General features: G+C 44.5%; 2 protein-coding genes across 6 annotated transcripts; one reads left to right on the top strand and one right to left on the bottom strand.

Moving 5' to 3' along the window:
• Positions 1-512: 512 nt before the first annotated feature.
• UNC50 (unc-50 inner nuclear membrane RNA binding protein) lies at positions 513-14,270 on the bottom strand. Of its 3 annotated transcripts, XM_081254380.1 has the most exons (7): positions 14,129-14,269; positions 13,151-13,216; positions 12,775-13,058; positions 11,895-12,015; positions 7,904-8,043; positions 7,714-7,815; positions 3,709-5,800 (listed from the first exon to the last, which is right to left on the bottom strand). In XM_081254380.1, the coding sequence occupies exons 3-7, from the start codon at positions 13,052-13,054 to the stop codon at positions 5,664-5,666; spliced, it is 780 nt and encodes a 259-aa protein (XP_081110506.1). In that variant the 5' UTR covers positions 13,055-13,058; positions 13,151-13,216; positions 14,129-14,269; the 3' UTR covers positions 3,709-5,663. The 3 variants fall into 3 exon arrangements, with proteins under 3 accessions (XP_081110507.1, XP_081110506.1, XP_081110505.1); XM_081254381.1 differs by lacking the exons at positions 3,709-5,800; positions 13,151-13,216 and adding an exon at positions 513-664 and having other exon boundaries at positions 14,129-14,270; XM_081254379.1 differs by lacking the exon at positions 13,151-13,216 and having other exon boundaries at positions 14,129-14,268.
• A 75-nt stretch (positions 14,271-14,345) lies between these two features.
• COA5 (cytochrome c oxidase assembly factor 5) lies at positions 14,346-23,067 on the top strand. Of its 3 annotated transcripts, none has more exons than XR_014017464.1 (3): positions 14,346-14,720; positions 20,207-20,287; positions 22,541-23,067. XR_014017464.1 is itself a non-coding variant. In XM_081254389.1 (3 exons), exons 1-3 carry the CDS (start codon positions 14,440-14,442, stop codon positions 22,580-22,582), a joined length of 225 nt encoding a protein of 74 aa, XP_081110515.1. In that variant the 5' UTR covers positions 14,346-14,439; the 3' UTR covers positions 22,583-23,067. The 3 variants fall into 3 exon arrangements, 1 of the variants encoding a protein (XP_081110515.1); XR_014017465.1 differs by having other exon boundaries at positions 14,346-14,889; XM_081254389.1 differs by having other exon boundaries at positions 14,346-14,538; positions 20,207-20,290.
• The last annotated feature ends 12 nt before the right edge of the window (positions 23,068-23,079 follow it).

Raw genomic sequence — 23,079 nt, 5'->3', positions numbered from 1 at the left:
GGTGAAAGGTATTGTAACAGTTGTGTTTTTCCAAAATAATTTTATTCTATCGCATTATGAACTTGTAAGTAAATTCACATCTGAAGAGTATTTATTGCTCTTAAAACATGCAGTTCCAAGTGATATCACTACTATAAACAAAAATATTATCAGCCTTAGCAATCGGTGATCTTTACAAGTCTTTTACTTTTACAAGATTATGAATTATCAACATCAGTTCCCAACCAGCCTGGTGTCCTCAGGTGGGTTGCAGGTGGTTACAGGTGTGCAGAGCTTGAATCTCCTGAGCTTTCAGAGTAGCCAGTGGCCGAGGCCTCTGGCAGCTGGAGGTTCTAGCTGGTTGCCTTTAGCCTGGAGGAGCGTCACCTGGTTACCCAGCAGGCTGAACAAACAGCTTCCAGACAGCCTCGTTTTCTGTGCAGTGTTATGCAGTGAAAAAGGCTGGCAAACACTGATAGGGTACAATTATTTCCATCACTCCATCTTTGAATAATTCTTAGTTACTTCTCTTGATTAAAAAGTTACATGTTGCCAACAGTGATTTCTTTATGTCCGAGTCCAGTTAAAAATTTTTGTTGAGGTTTTTAAGTTTTGCTTTTTATTTTCTTTATGTTTTATTTCCTTCCCAAATCTCCTTGGCCCAGCGCCTAACAGGGAAATGTCACTGCAAAAGCATAAACCTTTCATGACAAAATTGTGGCGCCAGCTTTGCATACCAAGTTACTGCTGTCACAAGTAAGTATCAGGAGGTAAAAATCTGGAGGAATCCCCTTGTTTCCCTGCTTCCCAAGTAGCTAACTCTGCTGTGAGGCAGAAAGGCCAAGCTCTGAGAGTCTAGGGAGGTTACAGTAATTGCAGCTCCTGGCCACTTGTGGGGGGTCTCAGCCTTGAGACTGGGCCGTACGCAGCTTTGTCCTCTTGTGCTCGGTCTCCCCTCCCAGGCGTAGCTCATCCCTCCCGTTCCTGAGAAGACCTTCAGCCAAATCTTATCCATCTTGCAGGGACTCTCCTGTGCACTCCTTCCTCCCCGTGGATTTGTTACCAGTGCCTCGCTGAGCCCAGAACAGTGCCTGACACGTGGCAGGTGCCCAGGCAGCATCTGGGGAAGGGGACCAACTGTTCCAGCCCACACTCCTCTTTCTTTTTCTTAACTCTCTTTACCTACTGTCCTTGCCACACACTCACACACACACTCAGCTGTCTACTTTGTTTGTGGCGAGTGCGTGTGCGCATACACGTCATCACTCTGGCCAAATGTCAAGCTCCTGCAGGCAAGCCTGTAAGTCATGCTTCCTGGCTTCCTCTGCTGCACAGGTGCTCACGGACCCTCGTGTTAGCTGCGCTCTCCTTTCCCTCAGCTTCCACTAGACAATTAGAAGCAGCCAGGCTTGCCTCAAGCAAGCGATTATAGTGGTTGCCCTTAAGAGTCACGTTAGGGACTGAAGTATTGGGACAGAAGATGAGGGGACCTGGAACGAGAGGAAGTACATAATTGACCTTGAGTGGACACTGAACCACTTTTACCCAGAGTGAGTGGGGAAAAGTACAAATGGTGGGACGAATTTTATTTCTATGTATGTAGATGGCATGATGTCTCTGGAGCTGCACTGTCCTCTACAGTAGCTACTGGACACAGGGTGGCTATTTAAGTTTAAATTAATAAAACATTCAGCTCCTCAGTCACACTAGCTCCCTATGGCTAGTGGCCACTGGGTTAAACAGCACAGATATAGAACATCTCCATCACAGAAAATTCTGTAGCACAGCACTGTCAAGAGTGCTAATATGAACATTTTAGAATCCAGAATAATGAATTCACATCATGAGGCTAAAAGCAGACATGCAGAATATATCGTAGTGCAAATGATGATGAGTATTTCGGGTGAGAAGAGAAGGTTGAGGACCTAATTCCAGGATTCTAAGATCCAGTTTCTAAGTTCTTTAAGTCTCATGCATTCTTTACAGCATTCACTGTCCCTACTATGTAGTCCCAAAAGAGTGACAACTTGAGGATGAGGTTCCAAAATTTGTGTGATTGACAAGCTTTGGAAAAGTGAATGCACATGGATTTAGCACACGGCCTCTAGACATGTATGTGAAGGTTAATTCAGCTGCTGGAGATGTCTTTGGACAGGCTCTTTAAGTCAATTGCCTTAGTAAATAGTTAGAAGGTGTTATTTTAAAAACTTCAGCAACGCTATGGAGGCTTCTTTTTAAATATGTCATAATAATGAAAAAAGTTGTCTTCCAACAATGCTGTCCTCAAAGACAAGTGTGGTTATATGGAAACAGCATGTTTGGAGAGAGTGCTCTAATTAATAGCAGTGAATGTTTGTAGCAGCCAGAATTCCATGGATGACCCCCCCGCCCAATGACTTTGTATATCCTAACCCTTTGAGTATGTGTGGAACCTGTGAGTATGATCCATAATTACGTTGTACAGCAAAAAGGAGATTATCTGCAGACAGCTAATCTAATCAGGTGAGCCCTTTAAAAGCAGAGTTTTCTCAGGCTGTCAGAAGTCAGATTCAAAGCAGGACTTGCAACACCATGGCTGGTTTAAGATGGAGGCCACATGAGAAGGAATGCAGATGGTCTTAAGCTGAGAGGCCCCAGCTGACAGCCAAGAGAATGGAAACTGCAGTCCTGCAGCCATAGGAACTGAACTCAGCCACCAACCGGAAGGGGTGTGCAGGTGGACTCTCCTCCAGCAGTTAAGAGCTCAGTCCCACCAACACTGGATTCCAGCCATGTGAATCTCTAAGCAGAGCGCTCAGTCCTGCCTGCCTGGACTTCTGGCCTACAGAGCTGTGAGATAATAAATGGGTGTTGTTTTACGCTTTTAAATTTGCCGTGATTTTATGCAGCAATAGAAACTGAATATGATACTTTAAAAGAGGTGAAGCGGAGAAGGCTTCCTACTTGACTCCCTCTGGTATGTTGGGTATTTCTTCTTGATAAACTTGTGAATCAAGTCTTGCACTAGTAGATCATATACACAGGCCTCATCTGGGATTCTCTCCCAGAGACCTCAGTTAATCCTGTTTGGCAGGTTGTTGGCAGAAACTTGCAGCCCCTTTGTAGCGTTTCATGAAGGAACCGCTACATGAGATTGCAGGAGCAGGATCCAGTGTGTAAGGAATCTTTTTCCTGGAATAGGTGTCACTTTATGTTGATTTAGGCTGCTCTGAGCCTGTCAGTTATTTAAGAATGAGGAACAGTGGTATTTTAAGTAAGACATTAAGAGAAAAAAAAATTATGCTTTTATGTAGAGACCAAATAATCTACTCTGTATTGAAGGACTTTTTTTTTTAACCAAAATTTATAGTCTAAGCACAAATCAAATCCTATACGTGCTGACCAAATTTTTGTACTTAGGGAATACTTTTCAAAATACTTCTCTGCTTCCAAGCTGTTAATTGCTAATGAAGTTTAATTTTGGTTTGTCCATTACTTTTTGTGCTTCTTTTACTATATTGCTATAGCCTTGATGTAAGAAAAGTTGAGCTAAAAGAAAGAAAATGAGAGGCTAACATTATTGAAAGGTCAGAAATTTGAGTCATAATCATATCTGAGGTCCTAAGGGAACTTTGACATCTGACCTCTTTAAAGAAAAGGAAGCTTTTCAAAGCTATGTAGCAGTGTTTATAGTGTATGAAATTTAGTTTGATAGTTGTAAATTATTAATTATTAATCTTAACAGATATATGCCATGATAACATGCTTACTTTATTTCTTCAATGCATGTGAACCTACAGTGCTGAAGAGACCACTACTACAGTATTACTAAAAAACAACAACAACAAAGGATTTGTTATATATATACATATATATACCCATATCATCAATGCTTATATAGAAACTCTTCTCTTCTTACCTGAAACACGTGCTTCACCTTGTTTGGGCACTAGCTAGAGCATTTCCAGAGGAACAAACAAGAAAGAGCTGGCACTCCAGTTATGTGTGAGTTGAGAATTTATATGTCGTTCAAAAACGTGAACTGAATGTTGAATGGGAAACACTTTGTGCGGAAAAATGTTAGGAACAGTGGTGCTAAAATTGTTCTAAACTAAGGATTGTCTGTTGTGGGGAACATTCAATACTCTTGGACACTAGGGAAGCTGTTTAATATGTCACTTGCTCCTAGTGGCTTCATGGTATTAGTAATTAGCAAATTGCCCTGGAATCAAAGGTTTGGTACTTTAGTTTGATTAGCATTCCATTACTTATTTGAAATACTCAGTGTTGGCTGAAATTGGGTGAAAATACCTTTTGAAGACATAGTCTCTGAGCCTTAAAAATGGTGGATACCGACAGTACTGTAAGATGCACTGCCAGCACACTGGATACTTCTCATTTCAGTGTAGACAGTCACATTTTCTAAGACAGATTTAGAAATCAGCTGATTAAACTCGAACAACTGTTTCATTTATGGAATGAAAAACTGAAGCATTTTTCCTTGAGAACAAACTTTGTTTGGAAAGGTTGTCTTTGTAATTGGGGTGTTTCTGGAAGCACCCCTGGGAGAAGCTGCCTGAGGAACTGCTTTTCCAGGTTGTACCAGATGTTTTTTTCTCCGTAAATGTATCGTACATATTTTCCTTACAGTGTCTCCATTGGTTGAATGGGTAATCTCTGTAGTAATATTCTAGGTACCTGTTGGATTTTTAAAGGCAGATTATTTATTTTCAAATTTGCTGCTATAACTGAACACCTGAAAACTAGTCCTGTTGACTGTGCCTTTCATCACTGTTTCTCTGTGCCACAACCGTTCATGTGTATTTGAGATAAAGAAGTTTAAAAAGCCATGTTGAATTCAAGACTCCTAATAAAAATAAACAGGTAAAACTTCATGGGTACCAAGCTTTTTTTATTATTAGTTTTGCTTAACACTGATATAATAATAGTTTACTGGTACTGTTTTCAGTTAGAAAACAGGCGTAGATTTGATATGTGGGTTTTGGAAAGTCTTTGAAAAAAGAAAAGCAGACCGGTGTTAAGACCGTGATTATCAGTGTCACGCAGGTGTTCACTCAGACCTTGCGTATGCTACTATACAGTCCCCGGAGTAGCCTCCGGGGACCTCTTCGATCTACTGTATTTTGTTTGTTGGGTAATTTTTTTTTTTTTTTTTTTTTTGCATGAACAATGGCTGTTAATGATATTTAGAGCCTGTAGTACAGTGATTCCTATTTGAATTACAAGTAGAGGCTTTTGAAGGTTACACTAGGATCCTGTGGCTTATATAAAAGTTTAAAATGCAGCCCATTAGAAATGGGGCTGGACTTTGTACCTTGTCAGTAACAGTGGGGGAGGGGAGACGGGGAAACATTATCACCATGTTCTCCAAATGGATCCTTTCAAAAATAATTCATATTAAAAAGTTTTACCTTTCTCTTTTCCGCATGCCCTTAGTACTTTGCACATATTCTCTGTGCAGAATAAAATACATGCTTTAGTTTAAAAAATATTTATTACAGAAATGTACATTTAATTAGTTTTAAGGAATGTACTAGATAACGGTGTTAGCATATATATTTCTTCAAATTTGCAAACTTTACACCTTTAAGATATCTACAGTGATAGTTTATTTACAAGTTTCACAAGAAATCACCACCTCACCAATACTGTTGATGCATCTAAGATGTAAGAGGCTCCCTGTTTCACTTCACTCTGTACTTGTAGAAGGAGCACAGTGTGTGGGTGAAGTTCCAGCCCAGCGCTAGTGACAGTCCATAGAGCAGGATGAGAGGTGCAAACGGGTAAAGTAGAATCACTGTGTTTTTCAGAAACGGCAGTGCTGGAAAAGGAGCAAACCCACATGCATTGGTGGGAAAAGTAAAGGACTAGTAAACGAGCGTTCTGGAAGACGGCTTCCCCCACAGCACCACGGGCCGAGCAGGCACACAAACTGTGAATCTTACTGAAGCATCTTACTGACGATGCTATATTGCAGCCAGAGCAATATTACTACTCCTCTGTGTTTGTTATTTCCTTCTCATTCATGGCTGTGAAGAAACCAAGCAGAGGTTTCTCAGCACAGAGGCTGAATGAGAAGCAAATCCAGGACTGAGGTTAAGAGTGAGGGTCAAACATCACCAATATTAATGGACGCAGTGGTGAATTTAAACCTGTGATGCTTCAGAAGCCTCCCATCCTAACGTACCAACAGAGATGGATGATGTTATAGGAAAAACCCCACCTTTCAGCTATTTGCCATTTCCCAACGGGGGAAAGCATTACACGTCCACTTTGAGAAGGTGAGATCTCAACTAGTATCCCCGACTTTAGGAAAGAACTGAAACTCACATATAAAATCCATCCTCAGATATCCGTGTTTGTTTCTTGCTCATGGCTTGGTTAGTGGGTCCCTACCCCATGCATTCTAACCTAAATATTTCTCATACAAGTAGTCCTCAAACTGAAACTGAGCTGTGCTCAAAGAATCTTCTAAATCGTAGGGAGTTACCAGGAGAGTGATCCAAAATCCACTTTGAGAAACTATCACGTGGCAGTGTGCTAATGACATTTTAAAACTTTCTCAAAACGTGAAAATTCATTAGAAGCCTAAATATAACATGTCACAAACATTTCCCCTGAACTAGAGAAAGGACTCCCAATGCCCCAAACAAGGTATTACAATGTGGGTGGCAGGGGGGTTTCAGTGGTTCCTGGCAAAGCCAAGGGGGCAAGCGTGGGAAGCTCTCACCATAGGAGCCAGTCACATGTGAGTACAAGTGGCTTGTATTTACAGTAAGAGCCTAATCATCTAGAGTGACAAGAAAGGAAGGGCTAAGAATGTAATGCTAACAAATCATAAGTAAGGTCTCTAGATTTAATCTCACTCTATTTAATAGCGATTGTTTCTTAACATGCATGAAGAAGAAGGTAAATATGGTTCTCATTCATACTGTGAAAAATGATTCGATAGGAGGATGTAACAGTGAATTCACAACCGTCCTGAGCTCAGCAGAAGCTGGGCCCAATCTTCTGTGATTATCTACAGAACCTCTCATCGCTAAGCTTCCCCAGTCCGGCAGGTGGCCGGGCACCTGGCCTTAGGCCCAGACTGTTGACGCGTAACCACCTCTGCACCCCTGGGCACTCCCCTGCTCCTGAGCCCCACAATCTCCCTGTGACGGGTGAACTTTGTGTACTGTGTCTCGGGTCCAGTGTATGAATTGTGAGCAGGATTTATCTATTTTAAACACAGATGTTTACAAAATAAAGAGTATTTCAAACCCCCCCAGCCCACAATCATAAAACAGAAAATGAAGCAAAGGTTTTAAACATGCCCACTCGTCGGACCCAACCCTTTCCTCACTCTGACTGCCGGTAACCCAGAACCCACAAGCCTGGGAGAAAAGGAAGAGGAAACTGATTGTGGGTTTCCTGCCAGTAACTTGGACAGCATCAATATGGTTTAACAGGGTTCCCTGAAATTATAAAATTTGTTATATACCAGCTATGCCACCTGCTAGCTGCGTGACCATGGGTAAGTTACTTAATCTCTCTGTGCCTGTTTCCTCATTTGAAAAATGGGGCCAAGTAAAGCTGTACCATGTATCTGTAAAGATTAAACGGGAGAATTCCTACAAAACACCTGGGACAGTGCCTGTAAGAGCTCCATGGAAGTAAGCTAATTGTATTACTGTTAACAACTTTTCCCCTCCCTGTCGTGTTGTCAATCAACCAAAAAAAGCAATTACTTACCACTGTATCCTAGGAAAGTTACGTAGACGTAGTAGCCAACTGCAACCAACCATAAGGTATTTCCAACTAAATATCCAATAAATGTGTCTGTTAGGATGACATCTGCGGAAGAGACGCATACAATGAATCTCTTTTCAGTGGGTACAATGAAGACTTTTTGATAATATGTTGAGAAGTAACTGCTGCTTACGGTTGATGAAGAAAAGCTGGATAAAATGCAGAATGACGAGGAGAGGGTAGAAAGCGTTCAGGTGCACGTCGAAGGCGTAGCCCCACTCCACGTCGTAGTCTCTGCTCTGCCGCTTCACCAAATACTTGTTAGAGATAAACCTGAAGAGAAAGCTAACATTTGTTTCATAGTACAATAAAATTAGTTATGAATATGTACCGACTACCTTCTATGTCCCAAGCTTTATTCCAGACATTTGGAGATACAGCGGTAAACAAACAAAGTTCTGTCTTCAATCTCGTGGGAGTAGTCTGACAACAATACAAATAGCTGTCTGATGGTCCTATGGAGAAAAACAGAGCAGTACAGAAAGACAGAGAATACAAAGCTGAAGTGTTACCTATGGTGATGGTCGTAAGAGAGCGACCTCTGGGTAAAGTCCCAAGGGCAGTGATGGGAATCCCCCGGGGCAGGGCATTCCAGGCAGAGGGGAGTCCAAGCACAGAGGTGGGGGGGTACAGGGAGGTGGCAAAGGGCCCCGCAGGCTGGAGGAATGCGGGAAGGGGCGCAGAGTGCCTGGGACAAGTGAGAAGATACGTGGGAAATGGAATCCAAAAACCAACGGGAGCCGGACCTTACAGAGCCTGTGGCCACTGTCAGACCTTTGGGCTTTTACTCTTGGTGGAATAAGAAGTCACTGTGGAGTTCCAAGAACGTCCGACCTACCGTACTGACAGGGTTCCTCTGGCTGCCGGTCTGAGAACAGACTCCGGGGACAAGAGTGGAAGCGAGAGGCAGACGGGAGGCTGCTGCGAGCAGGAGATGAACAGGGTGGCAGCGGCGGAGGTGCTGCCATGGGGCTGTGTTACCGCTGGAAGGCAGAGCCACCAGGACTAGGTGTACTAGACTAGTGCTAGACCTGAGTGCGTTAAAAACAGATCGGTCAAGGACGACTGAGAGATTCTGGCCTTAAACAAATGGAAGACTGCGGTGCGAGGTGGGGATGCCGGTCAGTCTGGAGTAAGAAGCATAGAAGGTCTAGAGTTTAGAGGAGAGGTCCAAACTGCGGATATAAACTCGTCAGTGTGTAGATGATACTAAAAGCCACGAACCCAAATGCGATCACCCAGAGAGTGAACGCAGAGAACAGGTCCAGGTCTAGGACCTGGGTCTCCCCCGCGGAAAGGTCAGGGAGTCAGGAGGAACCAGTAAAGAGAGAGGGGCCAGCGGTGTCTCCAGCCACAGGAACAATCACTCAGCTGGTGTGTCTGTTCCACAGCGTGGCCTAATCGTTCCGTTAAATGACGAACGAACGAGAAGACAGACACCCAGGTAACAGAAAGACAGATTGTCAAAGGAAAAGAACAAAAAAGATGATTGTATTATCAACCCGGCTGTGGAAATTCAATGGACTCTTCCACGTGTGATTTCATTTTAAGGATACCGTTAAGAAAATGCTATGCCTAGTGAAAATAAAAATAGAAAAAAGAAAGAAACGAGGGAGAAGATGTTACAGTACCAATAAAGCCGTCCTGTACTCAGTTACCTGAAAGCGGCAAGACAACAGTGCTCGGATCGAGCAAACGAGCTCGCCGGAACACCTTCCACTTCAGCCGAGAACCTGGGCCATTAAAATGAATGGAATAAGCACCTAGCCCACTACTCAAGTTCCCACTCTGGGGTCCTGCTGCCGCCCCTACCCCTCTGCTTAGCCCCTGAATGGCCGCTTTCCAGGCTTCTGGCCTCCTTCCCAGTCTCACCTCTAGAACACGGACACGCCTTCTGAGAGCTCAAAGACAGCTGTGATGCTCCCCTCCCACCTCCGTATTCATAATGCCAGTCATGCCTTCATCTTGGCCAGACTGTTGCAGCTTCCTAGTCACCTACCCCAGTGGCCAATAAACCTTCACTATCAACAAGCCTCCTGAACTCAACACGTCCACCATGGAATGCTTCACTTGCACCGGCCACTGACTGCTAAGCCCCAAACTCCCAGGCTGCCCCAGAGGCCCCGGGTCCTCCTCTTGCCTCCCCTCATCTACTTCCGTGCCACCGCACTAGCCCGGGCCTCCTGTGCTCCAGTGCAGACCCCACGACTGGATCCAGCCTAGCCACTCTCTCCAGCTCCTCCGTCTCCACTGCCATAGAGAGGATCTTTCCTGAAGTGTGAGCTGGATTGTATTTCTGACTTCAAAGCCTCCAAGCTCCCCACCACTCCCCCTCCCTCCTACTCCCACATGCAGCCTATGAGCTAAAGTCCAGTTCTTTTCTCTAAACTGCATTTACGGCCAATTTCTCTATTCCCATCTCCTCCCCAGCCATCCAGTGGCCCCTATGCTCCCACACCTGGCACGCTGTTCCACACCTCTCTGCCTTCACACTTGGTGCCAGGAATCAGCTACCCCATCTGCCCAAGTACCTCCTCATGCTGGCTTCTGTGGCGCCCCTGGCGTGACTGGAGTCACGCATGATTTCTATTTCTGGTTCCTCACACGATTCACAGCACAATGTAGTTTCTCAAAAATATACTGAGTCCTTCTCCAATGAACTCAAACTATGATACAGACTCACACTAAAGGTACTAAACTCCCGGCTTCTGCGACCCTCCAGGTCACAGAATCGCAATGCATTCGAGGCAGAGTGCCGGCTACAAACTATTTATTTGAAAGCCTTATTTATTGAAATTTTTTCGCCTAGCATGTTTCCCTTGGATATCTTGATAACGAATATGCGACTTACATTGGTTAGCAGTACTCTTTTTAGGCCATATTTTAGAATCTTAGGTTAATGATGCATTGCATTTTCCGACTACGTAGCACATACAAGACCTGTAGTGGACTAGTCAGAAATTACAAAGCAAAATAACAGGTTGGTATCATCAGAGGTTAGCGTCTCAGAATCTTGCTTAAAATGTTAACAGCTACCATTTATTGAGCACAGACTATATGCCAAGTGCTCTTCATACCACAATCTTTTCAAATACCTCATACATAGATAATCAACTCCATCTTCCAAAAGAGAAGACTGGAGCTAAGAAGTACACAGTAAATGACTGAGCTGGCATTTGAACCCAGGTCTCTCTGTGACTCAGGTTCCAGTGTTTTCTCTGACATACGTCCACCACCACCACCGGCCCCCTGCTGAGCTCACCCACACATCCACCCCTTCCGCCAGCCCCACAGGAGCACTGATCAGGGAGAAGGCGGAAAAACCAGACACCAGATTTATACTCAGTATATTACTGTTGGTACAGCAAACCCAGGCAAAGTCAGACTGAGAACCCAGTCAATAAAACCCATGTGTGTGGCTCAGAAGAAAGACACCAAAAATTTAACCACAACAATCCTTTTTCAGGTGTACTTCATTTCATGTCAAAGATGCAAAGTAAGGGCTTCCCTGGTGGCGCAGCGGTTGAGAGTCCGCCTGCCGATGCAGGGGACACGGGTTCGTGCCCCGGTCTGGGAAGATCCCACGTGCCGCGGAGCGGCTGGGCCCGTGAGCCATGGCCGCTGAGCCTGTGCGTCCGGAGCCTGCGCTCCGCAACGGGAGAGGCCACGACAGTGAGAGGCCCGCGTACCGCAAAAACAAATAAATAAATAAATAAAAATTAAAAAAAAAAAAAAAAAGATGCAAAGTAAGATTGCATAATATAACCCTCTACATCTTATACCTCTAGAAGTGACCCACTGGCAAAGGCAGCAGAATACTGTGCCGTCATCCAGACAGCTGAAGCAAACTTGGCTAACTGCATAATATTTTTGCAAAATCAAAATTTTTGTTAATACGACACAATCATTACTTCAATTCACTTATCTGCTGCGCTCTGACAAAGCAGACCATCCCCTGAGAGTATCTTCTGATGTGGGGACCGACACGGAGGACAAGGCGTATTAATCCAAAATCGATGCTTTCAGTTCATCTGTCTTGTTTCAATTTCCATCGGCTGCTCTCTGAAGCAAGCAAATGGAGGCTCTACAGCAGCATCTTAAGAACCAAAGTTAACAGTACTTACCACATTAAGGTTGATATGAGAAGGCCGACGCCCACACAGTCTATGAATACAACCCAAAGGAGCAGCTTCATCGTCTCAAAAAATCCCATGTCCAGCACAAAGCCAAATCCTATAGTGGACACTGAAAGAAAGATTTACAAGATGTATTCACGCACTCTGCTACATTCTAGGGGTACAGGGCATGGTCTCTGCCTTTCAGATGCCCACTCTAGTGTGGGAGACAGGTATGTACACCCCAAAGGTGTGTTAAATGTAACTGATCAAGAAATGCAGACCACCTTGGAACATAGGACTACCACTGAGATATCTGAAGTTTACTGAGGAGGCCCCCGTCTGTCTGTGGTTCACCAGGGTAGCCCCAGCATTCAGAACACAAGCAGCACTCACCTATTTTTAAGTCTAGTTAAAGGTGACAAAAAATCCAACACCCTAAAGATGGCTCAGACCCTTTCACTGCACTACTGGAGAACTAAAAGCAGTTTCTCAAGTTCACATTGGTACTTTCAGAACTCTCATTCTGGATTGGCCTGATGGTGAAATGCAATTTCCAACCTCGGTAGTCCTTTTTCACAGTAAGTTTGCATTTGGGTATCAATTTATTTATCATGGTAGTTAAAAGACACAGAGTGACTCTGTCCTCCGCTTTTGAAAGTTCTGAGGAAACAGTTGACTCTGGCACCTGCTTGGGACTTTTAAAATCAGAAAGAATACCACCTTCTTTCATGTGAGGAGATTTCTGAGGCTTCAGAGAGGAAGAAAACAGCTTCAGAGATCCCCAAATTGTGACTCACAACACGCTGATAACAAAAGATTCTCCAAATGACAAGCCCAACCTGAAACGCTCATTTATTCTTCAACTCTCCTGCAGACAGACACTTACCACAGAGCCAGAGACTTAACAGGACCAAGAAAGCAGGGTCATCTCTGGCCCACTGATCCTTTGTCTGCTTCCGGTAATGAAAGTTTCTATAAACTCTCTGTGGGGAAGTGAACAGGTAGAGCATCTGCCAGACAGCAAACTCAAAGTCCATCTGCCGGAAACGAAAAAGCCTCCTCAGGTATTTGTAGCGTTTTGCTCCAGCTGTGTGTCTGGCCGCATCCCTGGAACTCAATACCCCGTTCCCCTGCACTGGGGAATTCACTGAAGTACTCGGTAACATCTTCCTAGATGGAAGAAGAAAAAAAATTCCATTCCTAGTCATCTGAAGAAACTGTCAGCTACTAGCACGCCTCTTGTGAGTTATGAGAGAAGTTACCTTACATGTCGGCTCCAATCCCTGCGTAGAGGCAGGGCTCAAAAGCGAGTGGAGTTGGTTCTGAGGCTGCAGAAATGATCACTGCACTTCAGGCAAGGGCTACCCCACGCCCTCTGAACCTTCATAATAACACTTTCATAGGGTCCACATTTTCCCCACACTTCACTTCCCTCAATCCTCAGCTTCCCGCTTCCCGCCCCCAACTCCCCGGCAGGAGCAGTGATACTGATGGAGCCAAAATTTGCACTCAGGCAGTCTGGCTCAAAATTCCACCTGTCATGTGGGCTCTCGACCATCAAGACTTTAAGAGAAAGCCTTTGCTGAAGCCAAACAGAAACGATGTTCCCGACGAGGTAAAATAAATGGCCTATCTCACAGGTCCATCAGCGCACGACCAGCAAGCAACTCGTTCATGACTATGTGATGTAAAAACAAAGCAGAACTCAAATGCATAGTGTTTTACTTCCTGACTAGTTCAGCAGGGGAACGACAGCGTGGGAGTTCCGGTCCAACCAGTCTGAAGCCAGGGGAGCGCCGGTCACCGTCCGGCCCCCACGCCCCGCCCCGGCAGCCCAGCGTCTGGCTCCACTCCCCAGGCCTCCTGCGGGACGCCAGCGGCGCTTCCCGGGCCCTACGGCTCCCCGCCGGCCCGGGGCCTCGGGTAGGGCGGCCAGATTTAGCATAAAAACACAGGACGTCCAGTTACAACTGAATCTCAGATACAAGAGTAATTTTTAATATCAGCAGGTTCGAAACACTGCGTGGGACATACGCAGACGAAAACATTCTTCGCTGGTATCTGAAATTCAACCGTAACCAGCCCCCCTGAATGTGTCTGGCAGCCCCGCCGCAGGCCGAGCAGCCGAACCCGGGCGCGGTCACTCCAGGGCCGGGTGACGTGGGGCCGCGAGCTGACGGAGGAAACGGCCCCCGGGCGAGCCCGAGTCGCGCGCAGACAGGGCGGTCGGCAGGCCTCACCTGGAGCCCCGCGGCGGCCTCCACCGGCTCCAAACTGACCCGCCACCGCCGTACAGCAGCCGAGCCCAGCTGCCGCGGGGCCAACTTCCCTCCCAACAACGTCGTTGGCGCTGGGGGCGCGGCGCGGCGCGTCACGTGACCCACTTCCGCCGCGCGCTCGGCCTCCCGGGACCCATGGTCCGCCGCGCGCCCGCCGGAAGTACTGGCTGCGGCTTCCGGTTCCGCCCGCAGCGGCGTCGCTGGCGTCCAGTCAAGTCGAGGCCGTCGCGGACTGGAGCTGGTCTGGGTAGCAGCTGGCGGAAGGCGCAGTCATGCCCCGCTATTACGAGGACAAGCCGGAGGGCGGCGCGTGCGCGGGCTTGAAGGAGGACCTCGGTGCGTGCCTGCTGCAGTCGGACTGCGTGCTCCAGGTAGCGCGGCCGGGCGCTCGGGTGACCGACGCCCGAAGCGGGGGGGCGGGGCCGGCGGAGGGCTCTCGGCCGGCCGCGGTGATGGTCAAGAGAGGTGCCTCGGAGTTCGCCGTCCTGGGTGTCGAACGCAGCTCCAACTTAATGAATTTGGGCGCATCCACTGTCAGAGCCTCACTTCCCAGGTGGTGTGAAATTGGAGAGAACGGTGCCGCCCCGTTGGGTTTTTGTAAAGGTTAAACCATTTCGGGTCGAGAAACACGGAATGCTGCCCCTCTGCTAGGTTCTGGAGGCATAAAGGAGAATAAAAAAGGTTTCTTGAGCCCTAGAAAATGAGAATCAGTAAATTAGCAGGTAATTACATGAACCTGGCACACTGTATTGCCTAGTAAATTCTCCTTTCTGTGTTCAGTGGTGGCTGAATAGATTCTCCGCCTACCCTGTGTTGGTTTGAACGTGTTGCTGAGTTGAGTTCTGTGCATTCCTGCGTTAAGTTGTAAATGAGGCAGCTCTTTATTTTCACCACTTTGTCTCTTGCTCCCCCTACCGTGGATCTTGTGGTTTTACGTGCTGTGATGGGAGCTATTGCTCTCCTGTTTTTCCCTCACTACAGCCCCAGGTCTTCTCAGGACCCAGTGTGAATGCAGAGAGGTTCAAAGTCGACTGGGGAATCTGGGTTCTGGCCTTAAACCCAACCAAAGCACAAGTACCTTTTCCGATCACCAAGGCCTGATGAGAGGGCAATCCGTTGGGTGCAATCATTCGGAGATGTAATTTCAGAAAGTTGCCCTTATTTCAAAGAAAAGACAACTACCCGAGAATGGACATCAACCATGAGGCTATACTGGTGTTTCTGCTGATTCATGTTTTACATTTGGTTCACTGTTTTTGGCAAGGGCTGTGTAAGCATTCAGTAAATACTTGTTTTATGAGTAGAGAGGAGCAAAATGCCTCGGGCACCCAGTGGAGAGCAACTTGTTTTGCTTGAGAATTTGGAAACTTCTCATAGGAGGAGGTAACATTTGCTCTGAGTCTTAAAGGTTGAGTAGTAGTTTATCAAGTAAAGGAGTGGAGGCTGTGGTGTTTGTGGAGAGAATCTGAAAGAACAGCACGTGCAGAATCACGGAGATGTGGCAGGCCCACGAGAAGCTGGTGCCCTGGTGGGCTGGAGGAAGGGGAATGTGCCAGAACGCTTGAGAGGACGGTTGCCACGGGTGACGGCCCTTGCATTTCCCAGTGAGCAGCTCCGGCACAGAGTAGGACTGAGGAAAGAAACTCTAGAAGTGGAAGAGAATACTGGTGGCAGGGAGAACACCAAATTGGATTTTTGCAGTGATTGATTGATTTAGCAAACATTTGAGTGCCAAGTCTGATTGAGGGGACATACAGATGAATGGGACACATTGTAGAAATTGGATCTCTGGGAAGCTCGGAAGGTGTAGGCAGAGGTAATGACCCGGACACATTGCAGGGATGTTGCTTTCCTCCACTGAGTATGTGGCCTTTTTGTTGCTGAATTCGGTCAACTAGGAAAACGTGGTGTTTTCCTATAAAGAGTCTCTTAAATGGAAGTGCATTGACAGTTTTTGTTAAATTCATCCTGAATGGTCACTTCAACTGGACTATAAAATAGCAATACTGAGGCAAAACATTGAGTTATGCAGATCCAGGCGGATGTCCTCCCTTGTCGGATGGTGTCACTGGCAGCTCCAGCCCACCCTTCCCCCCTAGGAACTCAAGACCAAGGGGAGTTGTGCTGAGGTATATGCCTGCTGTGTATGGCCACCTCATTTATGATAAGGTTTTTGATTCCTCAGCTCCTTGAATAAAGAAATTAATCTCATCTTTTGGCAGATGATGCTATAGTCTCTCCTTGCCAATCTTTAACCCACCTGCAAAGCTGCTAGACTTTACTTTAGGGAGGAATTAAACACTTAGTTCTGGGGCTGCACTGAGAGATAGCCAAGGAACTGTAGGGGCTCAGAGAAACTCAGGGTAATGGTGAAAAGGATGTAAACTCCGGTGGGGCTGGAGAAGAGAAACAAGGAAAAAGCAGATTCAAAAGGCATTTCTTGGATAAACTTCTTAGGATTCTGACTCCTGGGAGTTGAAACTGTGCCCAAGGAACTCAATTACAAGTTATCTCCCTTGCGTCTCTTAACAGCTTCCAGACCTGCTGACTTTTCAACAGAATCACCTGGAGATGGAGGTGGAGCGCTTAAAAGTACAGATTCCACTGCTCTCCCCATCTCCCTTATAAATTAAAAGTGTCTCAGGTTGATTCTTGGACACAGCCATGTTTGGGAATCACCAGTCTTGACCTCAGAAGGCAAATAAGCTTGGGAGTGTATTAGTTGGGTGATAGGTTCAGACAAATATTACAGAGACCCAGAATAACAGTGGCTTAAAAGAGAGAATTCTCTATCTTGTTTGCCTGTAAGTAGGGTCTAGTCTGATCCTCTCTGTCTTCCATGGACCTAAACACTGTTGATCGGTGGTGTCAGGTGCCGTGATGGGAGTTAGGATGTTACTCTCTCACTCATGGTCCAAGACTGCCTTGCTTCCACATCATCAGGCCTAGTAACATGGGGGAGGAAAGTGGGGCAAGCCACTTTCCATTACAGACCAACCCAGAAGTTTGACATTTTGGTTCCCTGCATATTCCATTGGCTAGAACTTAGTCACATGACCATACCCAGCTGCAAGGTGGCTGGGAAATCTAGCTCAGCCATATGCCCCACTCAAAAGGAAGAGTGAATATTAAGGGGGCAATTAGCAATCTGCCGTCAGGGGTGGAGGTGGAGGAAGATGAAGTAATATTTCTCTCTTAAGTGTAGTATCTAGATGGATCTTCCCGGTAGGCAGTTGGCAGTATGGGTTGAAAGCTTGTGAAAAAAATGGCATCTCAGATACGGTTTGGGGAAGCATCAGTTTATAAATTACAGTCTTTTGTATAGTTATAGTCTTTTATCTCTGCGTTGTTCATGTGGGCAACCTCATTACAGAGTTTGAGGGAGGAACATAATAGTGCAGAGAAGCTTGCTACTCTGTTCTGGTTCACTTTTGAGATTCACTGATGTAGATGACAATTCAAATCTAGGGCCCAACAGACATAAAGACTGGAATGTGGCCAAGATTCCTGGGGATCAGGAATGCCGTAGATGTGGTACCCGGTAGCTTTTTTCACCCTAAAAACTAGAAGTGTGACTGGCACTTGTAAAATAAAGGTTTTGGGGAGTGATTGCAGTGGTGGAGTCAGGGTATCAAAATCTGCTTGAGGGGAAATCCTTGATGATGAACAGCAGGTGAAATTTAAGTTACACCAGAGCTTTCGACTTAAGTAGTACTCTAGCCGACCTCATTAACATCTTTCTGAAATGTTGAGAACCAGCACTAAAGCCGTTCAGATTTTAGGGCATCTAATTGGGGCTGTTTGAGCTTTTAAAGTTAACATGGAACAGGGAAGGGTCATTTTTACTCTCAGACAAAATTGCTTGATTCATTTTGCATTGGAATTCACTTAGAGTTGGAAGATTTCACGATCTTCCTTTATATCGTGAAGCACTGCATAAAGCTAAAGTTTATGAGCAGTATGTTTTATTTATTTATTATTTCTTTAACAGTGATAAAATGTAAGGTTTTGCTTTTTTTCCCTCGTGAATTGCACGTTAGTTTAATGTCATTAAACCTCAGGTGATTCAGAAAATTCAAGTTCAGTCTCCTTTTTCCAGATGTTGTTTTATGCATTTACAGTCCTGGGAAACGGGAACCCCCTCAGCACCTTTCCCTGCCTCCTCCCCCTCCCCCCCCCACCTTCCCCACTTTGTGACTTGCTCACACTGCCAGTGAACATTAGCATGTGTATACCTTCTCCTACCTGCTGTTTGAAGCTCTGTGTAGACAGGAATATCTTGTATTTTACTTTTTAACCTCCTGCTAAACTGATGTAGGGCAGTTCTGAATTTTTTTTAATAAATTAGTCCTTGTGAGTGTTTAGTTACTAGACAAATTAGTAGGGTAGGGGGTTCAAAAAGAAATTTTGCAGTAGTTAAATTTTAATCTTGCTTCTTTGAGTTGTGAAATACACTTTCTGTAGATGCTTCTTTGTGTCCAATATATTTAAGTGCCTTTGTGTTAAGTTCAATTTATGACAGTAAATTTGTTCAAAATATTTTAAGATAATGAAGATATGATAATGAAGTCATTTCTATCCCATGTTTACCTACTGAAATACTACTAAATTTTAGCTCTTAATCTGGTTTTGCAGTTACTTTGTCAAGTGTGATTTTTAAAGTCTTATTTGTTAAGAGTCAGAAATAAGCACTTCCCCTGTGAATGTGTTCTTGTAGCACTGTCCTGTCTTGATGGCAGAAAGGGAATGGTTTAATCCATTTTTCTTAAGCTCTTACGAGCTTTCACTGCTTAAAGACCAGTTAATTTCACACTGGGCCCAGGCAGATCTTCCCTTCCAAGTATATATAAATTCTGTTAAAATCTCACTCTCCTCTTCCAATTCTTACTCAGTGAGCTTCTCAGAATAGAGAGCTTGACTGTGGCAGTAGCGGGTGGGAAAACGCAGAGATGTGTTGGAGGTAAACTTGCTTGCATTAAAATGATACTGTAATTGGAGACTTTAAAGCCACTTGATACTACCTCCCAGAACAAACCCTCCCATTCACCACTACAGCAGTCCTGATCTCTCACGTGCACGCCCTCTCTCCCGCCCTCTCTCTCCCTCTCCCCACTTCCTCCCTCTCCCTCCCTCCCTCCTTCTCTCTCCCGTTCCTCCCCTCTCTCTCTCCTTCCCCCCTCTCTCCTTCTCCCTCCCTCCCTCTCTCCCCCACTTCCTCCCCCTCTTTCTCTTCCCCCTTCCTCCCTCCCTCTCTCCCGCCTTCCCTTTTTCTCTCTCTCCCTCCCTATCCCTCCTTCCCTCTCTCTCTCTCCCCCTCCCTCCGTCCCTCCCTCTCTCTCTCCCCCCTCTCTCCCTCCCTCCCTCCCTCTCCCCCTTCCTCTCTCTCCCTCTCTCTCTCCCCCCCTTTCCTCCCCCTCTCTCCTCCCTCCTTTCCTCCCCCTCTCTCTCTTCCCCCTTCCTCCCTCTCTCTCTCCCCCCTTTCTCTCCCTCCCCCTTCCTCCCTCTCTCTCCCCCTTCCTCTTTCCATCTCTCCCTCCCTCTGCCCCTTCCTCCCTCCCTCCCACCGCCTCCCTCCCTCCCACCGCCTCCCCCCTCCCTCCCTCTCCCCCTCCCTCTCCCCCCCCTTCCTCCCTCTCTCTCTCTCTGTGTCACACACACTACTTTCTTCTCTGTCTTTAGGACCCTGGAGAAACCCCGTTACTACTTTCACCTTTACTCTTTCCCTTTCTTACACATAAGGAGCTGAAGATAGCAGTTTCTAGATTTTTATATAAACATTTTAAAGAAAAGTATCCCATGGAAACCAGTGTTTTCAAAAATTCAAGGGCACCCTTAAAGTGCCCCAAAATTATTTTACATATTTTTTCATTCTATCCTTTTCTTCTTAAGTACCAACAGTCAAAATGAATTATGAATTATTTCTTAATTAGTTTTCTGCTTTTCCTTAACTTTTTAAAAAAGAACTATTTCCAGAAGGACAGTTATTTTGTACTTTGTGAGAAAATTTCTCAGGTATTTATATTGTTTTATGTGTCATAGGAAGGAAAATCCCCTCGGCAGTGTCTGAAGGAAGGAAACTGCAAAGCTTTGAAATACTCATTTTTTGAGTGTAAAAGATCAGTGGTAAGTAGCTAAAGATTTTTAAAACCTTATGCTAAAAATTAGCTCTGTGGAGTTAAATATGTGAGTGACTTAGTAATTATAAATAGGTTGCAGTGATATCACTTGGAAAAAAGGATGTATCTTTTCTTACCCAGTGAGTTAATGTGAGATAGCATTCATTGCAGACCCACAGCTGATTGTTCTGTTATTGCTGTTATGCTAACCACAGCAGCTAAACTTCATGAATTTTTGAAAGAGAGAGAGTTCAGTCTTGGCAAGTGTAGATGGGGCACAGTTGATGTTGGTCACTGTGTATTTGGGTCATTTGACAACTACACACAGACCCATAATGTGGGGTCTACGGTGTGTGCACTGTGCCTTACATGTTGGTGTGATTAGGAGAAGATGTTGGTGTCTGTGTTTGAATTTGTAGAGTGAGGGATTGTGGAAAGACAGCCTAAGAGGACATTACAAATCTCATGGTTTCTACTCTAGTGTTCTTTGATTCCAAAGATCTACAAAGATCTTTGGAATAGAAACCAGGAGCCTTCTCTTTGTGAAAAGAAAATACGAAATCAGAAAAATGGACATCCCTCTAAAGACAGCAGTAACTTGGACTTGAACCTGCTTTTGTTTGTTGAGGAACAGCACTCAGATCCCTTCCCTTCTTCCAATGAAGCTCTCAATAAAGCTGTGACTAAGAAAAAGATAGGGTTCTATAAAATAATTTGAGTTTCTTATCAAACTTAACTTTTAATAAAAGTTGTAGCACTTAAACAGGTATATTATGATCGGGGAGGCCAGACAAGAACTTGAGCATGTTTGCTAACTAACCGGATCCAGGGAGGTGTAAAGTTAGATTAAATTTAGCCATGCTCACTTTCTTTTCTCAAGTGACACAGTTCTTTGCCATATTTTCCTGTCATTTAATGTAAGAAAAGAGGATTTTCTTGCCTTCTCTCACATAGTTTTGTTACCCATGTAAGATGCAAGCCTCTAGATCTTCCAAGAATGTCAGATCATGTTTAAATAATTGAGAAGTTATAAAGAACAGTTACTGTAAGACGTGATGAGTTGTCCTTTTTAATCGTAATGATTGAATTTGTAATAAAATCCCTGTAATTCCTGGCCTGAACGTCAGTCTTTGCTCTCCAAAGAACTTTAAGAAATCAGAACATGTAAAAATTTTCCACAATTTATCTACCTTCTGCAGAAATTTGAATAAAAAGTAAATGTGCTTTTGACCATTTCAAATATCAGTACAAGGCAGAGCTTCACTCATACTTTTGGACTCCAGAAAGAGCAGTATAGGGAACTTCTTAGCAACTTAGAGATTCTTGCAGCCTTTCTTTAAGACTGTGACTCACTGTTGGTCCTCCAGCATAGTGGAGTTGCCTCACACTTAACTAATGCAGCTTATGCACTCTTGGCAAAACCCTGAAACAAAACAATTAAAATTGTGCTGGTAATTTTGCTTAATATTTCAAACCGTGAGTGTATGACCCAGAGTGAAGGTGAGATGGTGAGTTTGAATCGGCTGTTCCCTCTTAATATAAGCCTCTCATCATCCTGATCATGATTCCCATGTGTGAAGATTATTTATTTTTTGAAAATGTGGCTCTTAGCTACTTTATCTAGTGCTCAGATGAAGAAATAGCAGTCTGTCCCACACTGGCTGTGTCGTCCTCATTAATAGGGTTTAGCTCTAAAATAATTCCTTCTGATGGAATTTCTAGGGAGTGGTATTGACTGTCTATGCAATTTTGCCTTCTCTACTGACTAGGACCCTCCACACTACCACACCACCCTTAAGAAGTGGCTGCACTGTGAAGCTTAAGTCAAAGGACATAGAATTGACCTATGAGTAGTAATTTAAGGAGTTTTAATACTAAAGTGGTTGTTACATAACATTGTTCAAGGCTCTCTCCTCTTTTCAGTTAGTATTTAAAGATTTAAAAAACACTTGAATATTAACCCAAACAAAACCTAATTAGAAAGTCAAGTTTGTTTGAAGAACAACATACATTGAGTGTACTTCAGAGAAAAAGATAAATGAAATTTGGACTCAAGAAGAAAATCCTTATTGTGACCTTAAATGGAACTTTCATTTTTAATGCCATCTTTCCCCCCGCCCCCCCTTGAGAGCTGTGACAACTGCCTTTTTGAGTGTGCTGGAAACTGGTTTACTTCTCTCATATAGTGACACCCGTTACCAAATCTGTGTTTAATAATGGTGTCGAGAATATTATTTAATTGTATATTTATTTTCAGTTGGATGCCAGATCAAGATTTAGGGGAAGAAAAGGATATTGATACTACTATGTTGAAACCAAGATGAAAACAACAAAGGATTTTCTCTGTCATCAAAACAGAGAAACCAAAATAAGAAACATACTTTTTGTTACATCTGTTCAGTTGGAGCAGTTTCTTCCTCCATGGAACACTGAAGAAAATGGATGAGTATGTATAAAGTAAATGCTTCTCTTGCTCTAAGTTATTTTTAGAAGAAAAATTTAATTGAATAGTTATGAGCTAAGAACATACTAGATGTGTTTTAAGAGTTGTTCTGAAGCACAGAGAATGGAGAGATTGTTATTTTCAAACTTGACTCCTCAACCAAATGACATAGTTTGTACATCCTTTATGAATATTGTGAAGGCCACTAACGGGACTGTTAAAATCAACATGGTGCCTGGTGAGAACATGTCTATCTTGAAAGTTTAGGATAAAACTTTCTTTTATTCAGTCTGTACTATTTAGTTCTAAAATAAATTGTGTTTGATTCCTTGGAGAAGAAATGCTTCCCTTGC

The sequence above is a fragment of the Mesoplodon bidens genome (genome assembly GCF_964165515.1).
Source record: "Mesoplodon bidens genome assembly, chromosome: 14".
Lineage (NCBI taxonomy): Eukaryota > Metazoa > Chordata > Mammalia > Artiodactyla > Ziphiidae > Mesoplodon > Mesoplodon bidens.
The sequence above is the reverse complement of the archived record's forward strand: the minus strand, read 5'-3'. Positions and strand labels throughout refer to the sequence as shown.